The 18,037-nt window shown below is 47.4% G+C and overlaps 2 protein-coding genes across 2 annotated transcripts in view; one reads left to right on the forward strand and one right to left on the reverse strand.

Moving 5' to 3' along the window:
* Positions 1 to 18,037, reverse strand: part of LOC309551015 (uncharacterized protein) — a gene marked incomplete at both ends in the record, with an annotated part of 209,781 nt that overhangs the window by 161,854 nt on the left and 29,890 nt on the right.
* The window catches only part of LOC309559461 (NACHT, LRR and PYD domains-containing protein 3-like), a 44,716-nt gene that overhangs the window by 25,571 nt on the left and 1,108 nt on the right, over positions 1 to 18,037 (forward strand). The window contains exons 4-5 of the mRNA XM_082262733.1: positions 8,628 to 8,798; positions 13,314 to 13,511. Of these exons, the coding sequence (XP_082118859.1) occupies positions 8,628 to 8,798; positions 13,314 to 13,511 (369 nt within the window). The remainder of the gene's footprint in view (positions 1 to 8,627; positions 8,799 to 13,313; positions 13,512 to 18,037) is intronic.

Here is an 18,037-nt window from a genome sequence, read left to right on the forward strand (position 1 = left end):
AACAGGAAAACGCCATAGCGTAAAATCCCACAAACAAATGATGATGTAGAAATAACTGTATATCACCAGCGAAGGGTTAAACTGAAATGATGTGTGTGAAAAAAGAGGATAGAATATTCCGCCACCAACATTAGTACTGCTTACCAGAAATAAATGTGAGAATGGCAAACATTGATAGAGAAAGCCAAAGCCAGGAGGAATAGAGATATTCTTTACCAAAGAGGGAGATGACCACCAGATGTAATCCACCACTGATAGGTCAGTCCCTTACCAGACTGAATGCATAACACTCATCCACCCCAGAAGTCCGGTGTACCAGCACCTCCAAGCCTCTTACCAGATAAAACTTTAAGTAAATAACTAGAAAAAAAAGTTTGTCGAGACAAACTTTAAGTTGGCTTGAGAAAGCCTGACCAGAAAGTTTAAAAAGTTTAGAAAGTTTGAAAAGTTTAGAAAGTTTGAAAAGTTTGAAAATGTGAAAAGTTTAAAAAGTTTAAGAAGTTTAAAACATATTGCTAGCATTACAAGCAAGTGACTACCATCATTAGTATGATTAGCAAGTGACTAGCATGTACTTAGCATAATTAGCAAGTGACTAGCCATGTCGATAGCATGATTAGCAAGTTACTAGCATTTCTCTAGCACAGTGATGGGGAACCTTGGCACCCCAGATGTTTTGGAACTACATTTCCCATGATGCTCAGCTACACTGCAGAGTACATGAGCATCATGTACTAATGTAGTTCCAAAACATCTGGGGTGCCAAGGTTCGCCATCACTGCTCTAGCATGTTTCTAACATGATTATCATGCGGCTCACATGTTGCTAGCATGATTAGCATGTGACTAGCATGTTTCTAGCATGATTAGCATGTTGCTAGCATGTCGCTAGCATAATTAGCAAGTGAATAGCCATGTCGCTAGCATGATTATCAAAGTTACTAGCATGTTGATTGAGTCTAATGGGATTTGGAGCTTGGGTCATCTGAACATCCTGTCAATGAAAGTCTATGGGCATTTTTATGATTTTTAATATTAATTTTTAAGAAAACCGTAACTCAAACCAGTCTGAAAAGATATAGCACACCGAGTCAGAACAGTATGAAGGTCTGTGCCGAGTTTGTAGCTTGAACGGTCTAGGAGGAGTTAGTGTCCAAAAATTTTGCAGCCAGAAAAATAATAATAATAATAATAATAAGAAGAAGAAGAATAATAATAAGTTTAAATAGGATTTCAGTAAGTTGGCTTTCTCAAGCCAACTTAATGATGTCCTAGATGGATGGACAATGGAATCCCCACAGGAACACAGAAAAGATAAACCAGACTCCAACTTGATTGAATCAGGAAGGCAGGTAGTATATCGCCACAGATGCTAAATAATGATTGGCCCCAAATGAACAAAACATAAAAGCCGCTATAGTGCAAAAACGTAACTAAAATTTATTTTTAAAAAAGTAGTAAACTCACATGTACACAGATGAAAAAGTCGCTTGTAATAGCCGCCGGCCGGACGGCTTTGCACATCCGTACTCGTCGGACGCTAACCGGAAATGACGTCAGCACGCCGTGACCTAACGTCGTTTCGTCATAGATGAAGTTTTCAAAGGTGCGGATGGCGTCCTGACGCCCTCTACTTAACCACATCCAGCTCGCCCTATAGGCGTTTGACGTCGGGATTGGGGTTGTATTATCCTGACCGGACGTCATATGACGGTGACAGGTTAATACGCTCTGTGCGCCCCCCCCATTAACATCGGTGATGCGAGGTGTCAGTCTGACTCCCTGCATCTCCGATCTCGGTAAAGAGCCTACTGACATAGGCTCTTTACCATGTGACCAGCCGTGTCCAATCACGGCTGGTCACATAGTAAACAGGAAGAGCCGTTGATCGGCTTTCCTCAGTACGTGCCTGACAGGCATGAGTAAAGGAGCGCCGATCGGCGGCTCCCCTGATGGGGGGATGGGGGGGGGTCGGCACTGGTAATCAGATCATTGATTACCAGTGCAGACCCTCAGGGGGGGGTGCCACTAGAACCACCAGGGATGCCAGCCCATGACCCCAGGGATGCCCACTATGGCCACCAGGGATGGCAATCAGGGCTCAGGGAGCCCCCCATTGCTCTCCCCATCAGTGCTGCCCACCAGTGCCCTCCCTATCAGTGCTGCCCACCAGTGCCCATCATTGTCATCTATCAGTGTCACCCGCCAGTGCCCATTATTGCCCACCAGTGCCGCCTATCAGTGCCCATTAGTGCCCATCAGTGCCGGCCGTCAGTGCCGATCAGTGCTGCCTATCAGTGCCCCTCAGTGCCCACCAATGCCGCCTATCAGTGCCCAGCAGTGCCGCCTATCAGTGCCCACCAATGCTGCATATCAGTGCTACCTATCAGTGCCACATATCAGTGCCTATCAGTGCCGCCTATCAGTGCCACACCATCAGTGCCACCCCATCAGTGCCTCCTCATCAGTATCTGTCAGTGCAGTCTCATCAGTGCTCATCAGTGAAGGAAAAAACGTATTTATTTACAAAATTGTATAACATAAACAAAAAAATTTTGTTTTTTTTTTTCAAACTTTTCGGTCTTTTTTTATTTATTTAGCAAAAAGGAAAAAACCCAGAGGTGATCAAATACCACCAAAAGAAAGCTCTATTTGTGGGGGGAAAATGACATAAATTTGGTGTAGGTACAGTGTTGCATGACCGCGCAATTGTAATTCAAAATGCAACAGTGCTAAAAGGGGAAAATTGGCCTGGGCAAGAAGGGGGTGAAAGTGCCCGGTATTGGAGTGGTTAAACACCATTCAGCCGGATATCCGGTACTGAACGAAGCGTGTTCTGCCATTGCATGTAGGGGAATAGATCGATCACACGCAGGAACAACTCTCCATTTAAAAAACATCGATATCAAACTCATAGCATTATCATGAAAAATGCCGGAATAATAATCCATGAATAAAACTACAAGTATTGAGAAATCGAATTCACATAAATGGTATGGCTCCATCTTGTGGCCAAAAAGCAAAGTATATAGAGATAAATTATATCTGCTAGTTAGACCATATATTAAATAGATATATATATATCAAAAAACAGCCAATATATTACATTAATAGAATTATTAGATTAATAAAGATTAATAAAGATGGCATGGATTTACCGGGCTAAAACTTATGTGCCATTTGGTCTTAATGTTGATGTGGAACTAAACGCATTCATTGATAATGCATGAATATATTTATTCATGCAACCAATGGTTTGTGTTTTTTTTTTTTTTGGTCCTTTGATTGATGTGAACCATAACGTTGTTTGCTCAATTACGTCCATTGTGTCTGAATAATGGTTGGCATATTTTTACTGATTGACTAATAAGTTAATTATTTTGGTTTAACGGATCTGGTCTAAATTTAAATTGTTTAGTATAGTACAGGGTCTGTCAATAGGCCATCCAGTATGGCCATATTATATATTATTTATTTTTTGCTTATTAATCCAATTTACTTTATTAATCTAATAATTCTATTAATGTAATATATTGGCTGTTTTTTTATATATCTATCTATTCATTTAATATATGGTCTAACTAGCAGATATAATTTATCTCTATATACTTTGCTTTTTGGCCACAAGATGGAGCCATACCATTTATGTGAATTAGATTTCTCAATACTTGTAGTTTTATTCATGGATTATTATTCCGGCATTTTTCATGATAATGCTATGAGTTTGATATTGCTGTTTTTTTAAATTGAGAGATGTTCCTGCATGTGATCGATCTATTCCCCTACATGCAATGGTGGAACACGCTTCGTTCAGTACCGGATATCCGGCTGAATGGTGTTTAAGTAGAGGGCGGGGACGCGGTTAGCGTCCGACGAGTGCGGATGTGCAAAGCCGTCCGGCCGGCGGCTATTACAAGCGACTTTTTTATCTGTGTACATATGAGTTTACTACTTTTTTAAAAATAAATTTTAGTTACGCTTTTACACTATGGTGGCTTTTATGTTTTGTTCATTTGGGGCCAATCATTATTGAGCATCTGTGGCGATATACTACCTGCCTTCCTGATTCAATCAAGTTGGAGTCTGGTTTATCTTTTCTGTGTTCCTGTGGGGATTCCATTGTCCATCCATCTAGGACATCATTATTTACTTAAAGTTTTATCTGGTAAGAGGCTTGGAGGTGCTGGTACACCGGACTGCTGGGGTGGAGGTTTATCCATTTACACATGAGTGTTATGCATTCAGTCTGGTAAGGGACTGACCTATCAGTGGTGGATTACATCTGGTGGTTATCTCCCTCTTTGGTAAAGAATATCTCTATTCCTCCTGGCTTTGGCTTTCTCTATCAATATTTGCCATTATCCCATTTATTTCTGGTAAGCAGTACTAATGTTGGTTGCGGATTGATCTATCCTCTTTTTTCACACACATCATTGACACTATTCCTTCATTTAATTCACTGTTTATATTGGGATTAATTGGACATTCATTTGGACACTTTTTTGGACATTTAATTAGTTAAATTTTTCACTTAGCGCGACTTTTTTTTTTTACAGATATTTAATTTAAGGGTGTGGTCACACTTGAAGTTGCGGCTTTTGTTTTGCCTATCACCTTTAGCGCGGTTATTTTTCCTTTATTACTATGGTGTAAATTGTGTCTGAACAGAGGCCAGTTCCATGCCCCACATGAGACTCTCTTCCCCTAGCCCCTAGATAACCCCACTTAACTGTCCCAGCGCCCCCAAACTGCCCCCTGCTGGCCAGGTCGGGAACCTGGATTCGGCCGGTGAGCAGAGAGTACCTGGAGCAGAGCTTCAGCCTGGAATGGGGGTCAGGAGGATGGCAGGAAGAGGGGGAGTGGGAGGGCCGATTCCCTGCACCATGGGCCTCTGATTTGTACTTACCTCCTGGGCAGTCAGCCCCTGATATTAAACCCTACGGACTAAGACTGGGATGCCATTAAAGTTTGTGTGTTTGTAAGGGCAGGCGTCCCAATACTTTTGGTAATATAGTGTATGTAAAAAACAGCATTTTCTTCTTCTAGAAAATGACTAAACAAATCATATTTTATAAACAGAGGCCCTAGAAAATGAGAAACGATGTACCCACCTTTCCGTAACGTTCATGTGCGTGTAAAGTCAGGCGTCCCAATACTTTTGGTAATATAGTGTATACATGCACAGACACCAGTTTGGTGAAGATGGATTGAATTTCCTTTACTAATTCCATTCAAAAGGTAAATGAAAATTGTAACGCAGCAAAGCATGCCGCACAATCCACCCTCCCAGACTATGAACTAATAATAAAGTCTAAAACATAATGTCCAAAATGGTGAGGTCTTCCCCCAAATTATCCACGTGTCCCAATATCTCTATGCACCAATATCTTCTAAAACTGATTATCAGTTCTACTCATGCTTACACCTCCCGTGAACAATATATGCTCACCTCCAGAGTAGACCCCGATTGCAGTGGCGGACGCTGCGTTGGGGGCCCCCCCCTATCAATGCGTCCGGCCCCCTAATCTACATGCGGGGCGGCGGGCGCATGGAGTTCAATGGGTTTTTTTTTTTATCACCTGATTAGAGCCAGAGGCTCTAATAGGCTTCAGAAGAGGGTGGACCCGAGGCGCAGAGCAGTGCGCCCTGAGCCCACCCATTGTGTGACAATAGCAAAAGACCCGCTTCCTGATTGTCCGAAAGGCGAACGCATGCCATTGGACGAGGAGGAGGCGGGAGGACTCGAGGTGACGCCGGGGGACTGAGGAGAAGCTGCCGCTGCAGGTAAGTCTCTGCATTGACGGGGGGGCACGCTGGTCACTGCATTGATGGGGGGCATGCTGGTCACTGCATTGATGGGGGGCACGCTGGTCACTGCATTGATGGGGGGCACGCTGGTCACTGCAATGATGGGGGGCACGCTGGTCACTGCATTGATGGGGGGCATGCTGTGATAACTCTGCATTGAATGGGGGCACGCTGTGGTAACTCTGCATTGAATGGGGGCACGCTGTGGTAACTCTGCATTGAATGGGGGCATGCTGTGGTCACTCTGCATTGAAGGGGGGCACGCTGTGGTAACTCTGCATTGAATGGCGGCACGCTGTGGTAACTCTGCATTGAATGGGGGCACGCTGTGGTAACTCTGCATTGAATGGGGGCACGCTGTGGTCACTCTGCATTGAAGGGGGCACACTATACTTTGATTACTGAAGGCCCCTTTCACACTTTTGTGACCTCAAAGTCATGCCATTTTTTGCCGCGTTTTTTGCGGCAAAGCAATGCCTATTCGTCTTTTTCTGTTTGCGCCTCCCCCACAAAAATTTTGAGCACCAGCCGCCACTACCCTATTATGGCTTCACAGCTTTGTCTTTGATACAGTTGACCACCATCTTCCAAAAACGTTACTCCTTTGATCTCCATGACTGTGCTCTTTATTGGCTCTCATGCTACCTATCCAACCGCACCTTCAGTGTCACTTGCAATTCTACTTCCTCCTCTCCTCTTCCTTTCTCTGTCGGGGTCCCCCAAGGTTCTGTTCTTTAACCTTGGGGAACCTTTTCAATCCACACCTCCTCCTGGGTCAGCTGATTGCCTCCCATGGCTTTTAATATCATTTCTACGCTGACAACACCTAAATCTATCTCTCCACCCCTCAGCTCACTCCTTCAGTCTCCTCACCCATCACCAACTTACTAACAGACAAATCAGCCTGGATGTCACATCACTTCCTCACACCCAACTTGTCCAAAACCGAGCTCATAATATTTCCTCCCCCATGTGCCTCTTCCCCTGACTTCTCTGTCAAGAGCAATGGCACAACCATCCACCCGTCCCCGCATGCCAGGGTGCCAGGTGTTATCCTGGACTCCAAACTCTCCTTTAGGCCCCACATTCAATCACTGTCCAAAGCTTGCCACCTCAACCTTTGCAACATCTCCAACATACGTCCCTTTCCAATCAATGACACCACAAAACTCCCGATTCACTCCCTGGTCATCTCTCGCCTCGATTACTGCAACTTCCTCCTCATTGGCTTAACTTTACATAAGTTATCCCCCCTTCAGATCATCAGGAATGCTACTACCAGGCTCATCCAACTTATAAACCGCTCAGTGTCCTCCACCCCTCTCTGCCAATGTCTACACTGGCCTCCATTCAGTGTTTTCCACCCCTCTCTGCCAATCTCTACACTGGCTTCCAATCAGTGTCCCCTACTCCTCTCTGCCAATCTCTCCATTGACCTCCATTCAGTGTCCTCCACCCCTCTCTGCCAATCTCTCCATTGACCTCCAATCAGTGTCCTCCACCCCTCTCTGCCAATCTCTACACTGGCCTCCATTCAGTGTTCTCCACCCCTCTCTGCCAATCTCTACACTGGATTCCAATCAGTGTCCCCTACTCCTCTCTGCCAATCTCTCCATTGACCTCCAATCAGTGTCCCCTACCCCTCTCTGCCAATCTCTACACTTGCCTCCATTCAGTGTCCCCTACCCCTCTCTGCCAATCTCTACACTCGCCTCCATTCAGTGTCCCCCCACCCCTCTCTGCCAATCCCTCCACTTGCCTCCATTCAGTGTCCTCCAACCCTCTCTGCCAATCCCTCCACTGGCCTCCATTCAGTGTCCTCCACCCATCTCTGCCAATTCATCCACTGGCCTCTATTCACTGTCCCCCACCCCTCCCTGCCAATCCCTCCACTGGCTTCCATTCTGTGTCTGCTACCCCTCTTTGCCAATCCCTTCACTGGCCTATTTTCAGTGTCTTCCACCCCTCTCTGCCAATCCCTCCACTGGCCTCTACTAAGTGTCCCCCACCCCTCCCTGCCAATCCCTCCACTGGCCTCCATTCAATGTCCTCCAACCCTCTCTGCCAATCCCTTCACTGGCCTCTATTCAGTGTCCTCCACCCCTCTCTGCCAATCCCTCCACTGGGCTCCATTCAGTGTCCGGCACCCCTCTCCACCAATCCCTCCACTGGCCTCCATTTAGTGTCCTCCACCCCTCTCTGCCAATCTCTCCACTGGCCTCCATTCAGTGTCCTCCACCCCTCTCTGCTAATCCCTCCACTGGCTTCCACTCGCCCAACAAAGTAAATTAGAAATACTAACAATAACTTACAAAGTTATCCACAGCTCTGCCCCCAGCTTTATCACTAACCTTGTCTCAAAATACCAACCAAATCTCTTCGTTCTTCCCAAGACCTCCTGCTCCCTCGTCACCTCCTCCCATGCTCGCCTCCAGGAATTCTCCCGAGCCTCTCCCATCCTCTGGAATTCCTTAACCCAATCTGTCCGACTATCTCCTACTCTGTCTACTTTTAGGTGATCCCTGAAAACCCATCTCTTCAGAGAAGCCTATCCTGCCCCTACCTAACAACTGTACTTCCATTTTCTCCATCAGCCCATCCCCCACATCTATTATTTTTTTGTATCCCTTGACCCTCCCTTCTAGATTGTAAGCTCCAATGAGCAGGGCCCTCTGATTCCTCCTTTATTGTAACTGTACTGTATGCCCCCCATGTTGTATAGTGCTGTGCAAACTGTTAGAGCTAAATAAACCCTTTATAATAATAATAATAATAATAAAATAATAATTACCCCTTATTTGGTTTGTTGTCTCTGTAAAGGTTCACTTGTTATGAGAAATACTCATTATCGTGTGAGGGGCTCCGTTCTCTAATTGTTACACACAGATCTCTAAAAAAGCTGCTCATAGTTTCCCACTGTCTGCAGGATTCCGATGTGACCCTTCTATGTCAGGGACTCCAACATCCCGACTGTACCCTGCAAGAGCTCAGGTGAGGATTACACTAGGAATGATAAAATAATGTGACTCCTAAATAATCATAGGAATACGTAGATGTGTATTCCATGTACTTCAACGTAGGAGATGGACAGACTGTCATTGGCAGTCTTGTCCTATTGTCTGTTTTGAAGTGGGATGTGGATTGTGTTAAGCCTGCCTGTCCCATTGTTAAATGTTAATGACCTCACATTGTTCTGTCCAGATGGCTAAATAATTAGTTCAGGTTAATTCTGTTTCTGTATACAATTGCATCTGCATAGGATAATGTAATCAGGCAACCCCTGACCTGTGTGTGGTAATATGATCAGGAGGGGGAGATCCATGCTGTATATAAATTCTGTGTGACTGTTCAATAAAGGGTGATTCCAGTACAAGCTAAGTTGTTGGCTAGCTTTGTATGGGGAGCTGCTGGGAAATCTGATATCTCTGTTCAGGACTGCAAGGAAGCCGTATACTGACGGAAGTCCACAAACACAGTGTGGGTCGGCGGTTCTGTTACAGATGCATTAAACACAGAGTGAGGGATTTCATAAATTTTTTTCTTCTAATTTTGATGATTATGGCTTCCAGCGAGTGACACCCCAAAATTCAGTATCTCAGGAAATTAGAATATTACATAAGACCAATAAAAAAAGGATTTGTAATGTAGAAATGTTGTCTTAGTGAGAAGTCTGTCCATGTACAGTATAGGATGAGAAGTCTGTCCATGTACAGTATAGGATGCACTCAATACTTGGTCGGGGCTCCTGTTGCATGAATTACTGCATCAATGCAGCGTGGCATGAAGGCGATCAGCCTGTGGCACTGCTGAGATGTTATGGAAGCCCAGGTTGCTTTGATAGCGGCCTTCAGCTCCTCTGCATTGTTGGGTCTGGTGTCTCTAATCTTCCTCCTGACCATTCCCCACAGATTCTCTATGGGGTTTAGGTCAGGTGAGTTTGCTGGCCAATTAAACAAAGTGATCCCAAGATCATGTGACCAGGTATTCGTAGGTTTGGCAGTGTGGGCAGGTGCCAAGTATGGATCGACCGATTATTGGCAAAGCCGATATATTGGGGGCCAATATGCACTTTCCACGATATATCAGATTCGGCCCTGGAGGTTACCGATACTGCCGATATATGGAGGGCCGATATGCACTTTCCCCGATATATCAGATTCGGCCCCGGAGGTTACCGATATTGCCGATATATGGAGGGCCGATATGCACTTTCCCCGATAAATCAGATTCAGCCCCGGAGGTTACCGATATTGCCGATATATTGGGGGCCGATATGCACTTTCCCCGATATATCAGATTTGGCTCCGGAGGTTACTGATATTGCCGATATATGGAGGGCCTATATGCACTTTCCCCGATATATCAGATTCGGCCCCGGAGGTTACCGACATTGCCGATATATGGAGGGCCGATATGCACTTTCCCCGATAAATCGGAATCGGCACCTGAGGTTACCGATATTGCCGATATTTCGGGAAAGTGCTTGTACCGGAGTGATGCCTGTAGCTAGAGTCATCACTCCGGTACCGGTGTCCATAGCCGACGGTTGGCTGTCTTGTAATGACAACCGATGCGGCTGAGAACCCGCTCGGCTGTCATTACAAGAAGCGGGAGGGGTCGCCCCCCCCCCTCCTCCTTCCGCGGCTCGCCCGGGTCTCCCGTCCCACCGGGAGACCCGGGCAACCAGCCTGCATGGCCACCGAAGACCCGATCAAAGCCGCATTCGGCTCTGATTGGGTCTCCATGTAAAAACCCGGAATTGATCTCATGACATCACTTTCGGGTACTTGGCATCAGATTAAAAAGAATGACTTTTAAGTGCAGAGGAGGGGTTTGGGGTCTTTTAGACCCCCAGATCCCTCCACAAGAGTACAATATATATTTTTTTTTAAATGTACGAAAATTTTGGCCAATGCCGATATGCAATGGCCAAAATATCGATATCGGTATCGGCAACGAAAAACCAAAATCGGTCGATCACTAGTAAAAAGTCCTGCTGGAAAATGAAATCAGCATCTCCATAAAGCTGGTCAGCAGAGGGAAGCATGAAGAGCTCTAGAATTTCCTGCTAGAGGGCTGCACTGACTTTGGACTTGATAAAACACAGAGGACCAACACCAGCAGATGACACGGCTCCCCAAACCATCACTGACTGTGGAAAATTTTGCATCTCATTTGGAAATCAAGGTCCCAAATTCTAGAGCTCTTCATGCTTCCCTCTTCTGACCAGCTTTATGGAGATGCTGATTTCATTTTCCAGCAGGACTTGGCGCCGCCCACACTGCCAAACCTACCAATACCTGGTCACATGATCATGGGATCACTGTGCTTGATTGTCCAGCAAACTCGCCAGACCTAAACCCAATAGAGAATCTGTGGGGTATTGTCAATAGGAAGATGAGAGACACCAGACCCAACAATTCAGAGGAGCTGAAGGCCGCTATCAAAGCAACCTGGGCTTCCATAGCAGCTCAGCAGTGCCACAGGCTGATCGCCTCCATGCCACGCCGCATTGATGCAGTAATTCATGCAAAAGGAGCCCCGACCAAGTATTGAGTGCATACTATAGTGTACATGGACAGACTTTTCACTAAGACAACATTTCTGGATTACAAATCCTTTTTTTTTTTATTGGTCTTATGTAATATTCTAATTTTCTGAGATGCAAAATTTTGGGGTGTCACTCGCTGGAAGCCATAATCATCAAAATGAAAAGAAAGAAATGTGTGAAATCTCTCACTCCCTGTGTAACACATCTATAGAAAATATAAGAGTTTACCTTTTTGAACTGAATTACTGATAATCTCAATTTATGAGATTGCCCCTGTATAAGTGGTTAGGTGCCGGTTCACACTAGTGCAATGCCAGACATTGCATGTGATTCGTACCGCATTGCTGTGCAGATCCCATGCGATGTCTGTGCGATGCGATTTCATCCATACAATATGGATGCAGGACCCTATTTTTGGTTCCCAATGGAATCGGATTGCATTGGGTGTTCACACCTATGAGATCCGATTTCCTGCACCATTTCACAGTTCGCACTGCGATCTGTGAACCAATCTGGAGGTGTCATTAACTTTACATTGACACCCCCAGCGATTCGCAGATCTCAGTGCCGGTTCGCAGGGTTTCCCCGCATCACAGCAGTGTGAAGCGGGACTTACCGGGGTTATGGCTGAAGCTATCAACCATAACCTCAGTATTTGTTTTTTCCAGCCGACGAGTGGTTCTTACGAAAGCGGATCAAGCGGCTAATTAGCAGCTGGATTGCATTCTGAAGCAGCGGGAGGGATTTCTTGGGCTTGTCGTTTTTACCAGCTCGCCTGATTAATGCTCCGCAGATGGCTATATCATGCCAAGTCTTCATGATTGGCCACAGCTAATCATCATGGTAAAGATGGGATGTGATTGGCCCTGTCTGTACCAGTGACGGCCCATCCAATGGGGGCGTAGGGGCGCCGCCCCCCTATTCATGCGTCCGGCCCCCTAATCTACATGCAGCGCGCCGGATAGATGGATTCCAATGGGGGCGTAGGGGGCGCCGCCCCCCTATTCATGTGTCCGGCCCCCTAATCTACATGCAGGGCGCCGGATACATGGATTCCAATGGGGGCGTAGGGGTGCTGCCCCCCTATCCATGCGTCCGGCCCCCTAATCTACATACAGGGCGCTGGACACATGGATTCCAATGTGATTAGAGCCAGAGGCTCTAATAGGCTTCAAAAAAGGGTGGGCTTGGGCGCAGAGCACTGCGCCCTGAACCCACCAAGTTGTGTGACAATAGCAAATGAATATTCGCTATTATCACGCGGATTCTCCTCCTGGACAATCAGGAAGTGGGTCCTGAGACCCGTTTCCCGACTGGCCGAAAGGAGAAACCATGCTATTGGCCAAGGAGGAGGGAGGAGACGAAGGGGAAGCCCACACGGAGGAGACTAAGGGGGAAGCCGCCGCCGCCTCCACCTGCCAGTCCAGGGTGAGTGAGCTGGCGACCGGTGGGGGGTATGGTGTGCGGGCTGGAGCTGGTGTGGTCGGGGGGGTATGGTGTGGTCCATCAGCTGCCACCCCTCCCGGCCCATGGAGCATAAGCCGCCACTGGTCTGTACCAGGTGATTACTGTGACCAGTCACAGCTAGTAACACAATTGTATACAATGAATGGCATGAAAGGAAACCCTAAATTGTTTACAATTGCCACGTGATCTGCTGTGATTGGTCACAATGATCACATGGTATCGGCGGCGGGCTGGTACAGTGATCAGTCATCGGCTGTGTCCAGTGGACAGATTGGCCTGTGGGGTGAACGCGAGTCGTCATATGACGTCCACCCGGAACAACAAAGTGGTTTATCTGCAGGGCTCTAGAATAAAACCTCTGTGTGAGGGACTCTGAGATTTGGGCTGCCCCCTGCAGGAGCTGAGCTGTCAAACTTTGGTGGTTGAAATGAAGATATTGGTGGTTGGAGATGGAGGGAAAGTAACAGATGTTCTGTCTTTCTGTAAAGGTTCATCTGCAGCTTAACCCAGCCGACCTGTAATGACCTTCATGAGCTTATCAGGAGTCGGCCTCAGACCAAACTGGATTTGACGTTTTATGTTGAAGAGGAGATGCCAATGCCCGACATGCATCGATTGTTTGAATCCCTTCGTCTACCAGGCTGTACCTGGAATGACTCTTTAATCAATATCCGGGGGACAATCAAGTGAGAACCAAACACATTCTTCCCGTTCTCTCAGTCACAGGTGATGAAGGATGATGAAGTGAAAGGGACCGGTGTTGTAAAGGGACCGGTGTTGTAAAGGGACAGGTGTTGTAAAGGGACAGGTGTTGTAAAGGGACAGGTGTTGTAAAGGGACAGGTGTTGTAAAGGGACAGGTGTTGTAAAGGGGCCGGTGTTGTAAAGGGGCCGGTGTTGTAAAGGGACAGGTGTTGTAAAGGGACAGGTGTTGTAAAGGGACCGGTGTTGTAAAGGGACAGGTGTTGTAAAGGGATAGGTGTTGTAAAGGGACAGGTGTTGTAAAGGGACGGGTGTTGTAAAGGGACGGGTGTTGTAAAGGGACCGGTGTTGTAAAGGGACAGGTGTTGTAAAGGGACAGGTGTTGTAAAGGGACCGGTGTTGTAAAGGGACAGGTGTTGTAAAGGGACCGGTGTTGTAAAGGGACAGGTGTTGTAAAGGGATAGGTGTTGTAAAGGGACAGGTGTTGTAAAGGGACGGGTGTTGTAAAGGGACGGGTGTTGTAAAGGGACCGGTGTTGTAAAGGGACCGGTGTTGTAAAGGGACCGGTGTTGTAAAGGGACCGGTGTTGTAAAGGGACCGGTGTTGTAAAGGGACCGGTGTTGTAAAGGGACAGGTGTTGTAAAGGGACGGGTGTTGTAAAGGGACAGGTGTTGTAAAGGGACGGGTGTTGTAAAGGGACAGGTGTTGTAAAGGGACGGGTGTTGTAAAGGGACGGGTGTTGTAAAGGGACGGGTGTTGTAAAGGGACCGGTGTTGTAAAGGGACAGGTGTTGTAAAGGGACGGGTGTTGTAAAGGGACCGGTGTTGTAAAGGGACGGGTGTTGTAAAGGGACCGGTGTTGTAAAGGGACAGGTGTTGTAAAGGGACAGGTGTTGTAAAGGGACAGGTGTTGTAAAGGGGCCGGTGTTGTAAAGGGGCCGGTGTTGTAAAGGGACAGGTGTTGTAAAGGGACAGGTGTTGTAAAGGGACAGGTGTTGTAAAGGGACCGGTGTTGTAAAGGGACAGGTGTTGTAAAGGGACCGGTGTTGTAAAGGGACAGGTGTTGTAAAGGGATAGGTGTTGTAAAGGGACGGGTGTTGTAAAGGGACGGGTGTTGTAAAGGGACCGGTGTTGTAAAGGGACCGGTGTTGTAAAGGGACCGGTGTTGTAAAGGGACAGGTGTTGTAAAGGGACAGGTGTTGTAAAGGGACGGGTGTTGTAAAGGGACGGGTGTTGTAAAGGGACAGGTGTTGTAAAGGGACGGGTGTTGTAAAGGGACAGGTGTTGTAAAGGGACAGGTGTTGTAAAGGGACGGGTGTTGTAAAGGGACGGGTGTTGTAAAGGGACCGGTGTTGTAAAGGGACAGGTGTTGTAAAGGGACGGGTGTTGTAAAGGGACCGGTGTTGTAAAGGGACAGGTGTTGTAAAGGGACCGGTGTTGTAAAGGGACAGGTGTTGTAAAGGGACAGGTGTTGTAAAGGGACGGGTGTTGTAAAGGGACCGGTGTTGTAAAGGGACAGGTGTTGTAAAGGGACAGGTGTTGTAAAGGGACAGGTGTTGTAAAGGGACCGGTGTTGTAAAGGGATAGGTGTTGTAAAGGGACGGGTGTTGTAAAGGGACAGGTGTTGTAAAGGGACGGGTGTTGTAAAGGGACAGGTGTTGTAAAGGGACCGGTGTTGTAAAGGGACGGGTGTTGTAAAGGGACGGGTGTTGTAAAGGGACCGGTGTTGTAAAGGGACCGGTGTTGTAAAGGGACAGGTGTTGTAAAGGGACAGGTGTTGTAAAGGGATAGGTGTTGTAAAGGGACGGGTGTTGTAAAGGGACAGGTGTTGTAAAGGGACAGGTGTTGTAAAGGGACGGGTGTTGTAAAGGGACGGGTGTTGTAAAGGGACCGGTGTTGTAAAGGGACCGGTGTTGTAAAGGGACAGGTGTTGTAAAGGGACAGGTGTTGTAAAGGGATAGGTGTTGTAAAGGGACGGGTGTTGTAAAGGGACAGGTGTTGTAAAGGGACAGGTGTTGTAAAGGGATAGGTGTTGTAAAGGGACGGGTGTTGTAAAGGGACAGGTGTTGTAAAGGGACAGGTGTTGTAAAGGGACGGGTGTTGTAAAGGGACGGGTGTTGTAAAGGGACCGGTGTTGTAAAGGGACGGGTGTTGTAAAGGGACAGGTGTTGTAAAGGGACCGGTGTTGTAAAGGGACCGGTGTTGTAAAGGGACAGGTGTTGTAAAGGGACAGGTGTTGTAAAGGGACGGGTGTTGTAAAGGGACAGGTGTTGTAAAGGGACGGGTGTTGTAAAGGGACCGGTGTTGTAAAGGGACAGGTGTTGTAAAGGGACCGGTGTTGTAAAGGGACAGGTGTTGTAAAGGGACAGGTGTTGTAAAGGGACCGGTGTTGTAAAGGGACAGGTGTTGTAAAGGGACAGGTGTTGTAAAGGAACGGGTGTTGTAAAGGGATAGGTGTTGTAAAGGGACAGGTGTTGTCTGGCTGTATAACACACACATGGCCAATGACAGAGACTCACATATTCTGTGTACATGCAGACATTGCTGAGGGCCATCACTTCCAGGGGCGAATCCCTATAGGAATGTGCACAGGGTGTGCCGGGTGTGCCTGGGCACACCTAATCACCTCCTGTGCACAGGGCTAATCTCTCGGATCTGCAGTCTTATGAAGGCACTGAGCCCTTACAGGAAGCATTGGCAGAATCTCTTTGTAGCGCTACCCTTGTAATTAATGGGTTCATTCCCACACAAACTTCACACAGATGGAGCTTTCTTTTGGTGGTATTTAATCACCACTGGGGGGGGGGGGGTATGTTTTTGCAAAAGAGAAAACGATTTTGAGAAAAAAAAAACATTTTTCAAATTTTGCAAACAGGTGTCTTTTCCTCTTCACTGATGGACACACGATGAGGCTTCACTGATAGGCACTGATAGGTGGCACTGATGGGCATTAATGAAGTGGCACTGATTAGGAGGCACTGATGAGGCAGCACTGATAGGCATCACAGATAGGCTGCACTGATGAGGTGGCACTGATAGGCTGAACTGATGGGCACAGATGAGTTGGCACTGATGGGCACTGATAGGTGACGCTGATGGGCACTGATGAGCTGGCACTGGTGGGCACTGCTCAGGAGGCACTGATGGGCACTGATGACGCAGCACTGATAGGTGGCACTGATGAGGCGGCACTGGTGGGCACTGCTCAGGAGGCACTGATGAGGCTGCACTGATGGGTGGCACTGATGGGCACAGATGAGGAAGCACTAACGGGCACTGATAGGTGGCACTGATGGGCACTGATGAGGTGGCACTGATCGGGACTGATAGGTGGCATGAAAAGGTGGCATAAAGTGGTGGCGCTGATAGGCAGCACTGATAGGTGGCACTGATGAGGCGACACTGGTGGGCACTGCTCAGGAGGCACTGATGAGGCTGCACTGATGGGTGGCACTGATGGGCACTGATGAGGAAGCACTAATGGGCACTGATAGGTGGCACTGCTGGGCACTGATCTGCACTGATAGGTGGCATGAAGATGTGGCATAAAGTGGTGGCACTGATAGGCAGCACTGATAGGTGGCACTGATGGGCAATGATAGGTGGCACTGATGGGTACTGTTAGGTACTGGTAGGCAGCACCAATAGGCAGCACTGACAATTGACACTGATGATGAGGCACTGATGGGCACTGATTAGCAGCACTAGAGGACACTGATAGGTGGCATGAAGAGGTGGCATAAAGTGGTGGCACTGATAGGCAGCACTGATAGGTGGCACTGATGGGCAATGATAGGTGGCACTGATGGGCACTGATAGGTACTGGTAGGCAGCGCCAATAGGCAGCACTGACAATTGACACTGATGATGAGGCACTGATGGGCACTGATTAGCAGCACTAGAGGACACTGATTAGCAGCACTGGTGGGCACTAAGGGGACCGATGTCCTTTTAACAGAAGTTGGTTTCCGGCTTCTGTTTACTTCTGTGATCAGCTGTCATTGGCTGACAGATGATCACATGGTAAAGGGCCTACTGTGATTGGCCCTTTACCCTGATCTGTGATCAGCTGAGTCCCAAGGACTCGGGGATCACAGAGAGCAGCGCGCAGGCAGTGCGAGGATAGGAGAACATCCATGTGCACCCTCTTGGCATTTTAAGCCCGCGCAGTAGCTGTCTTTTGATTATAATGCGGGCGCCAGTGGGGCATGGACTACTCCAAAACATCAAAGCGCAATGATCCCGGGACTCTCTTCTCTTAGTAGCAGCAGAGTAAGGGCTCATTCACACTTGCTTCAACTTTAACACACATTAACCCCTTAGAGCCTGGCGGCGTTTACGATCATCTGAGCACCGTGATTGGCTGTCACATGATTGGAAAGCTCCCGATCGCAAGTAGAAATTGTGAGCTTTCCGGTAGGCACTGGTAACATGAAGGGAGGGGATCATGCTCTGCTTCAGTATGTCACAGTACATGTTGGCATTCATGGTTCCCTCAATGATCTGTAGCTC

Source organism: Pelophylax lessonae, assembly GCF_965119305.1.
Source record: "Pelophylax lessonae genome assembly, chromosome: 1".
NCBI lineage: Eukaryota > Metazoa > Chordata > Amphibia > Anura > Ranidae > Pelophylax > Pelophylax lessonae.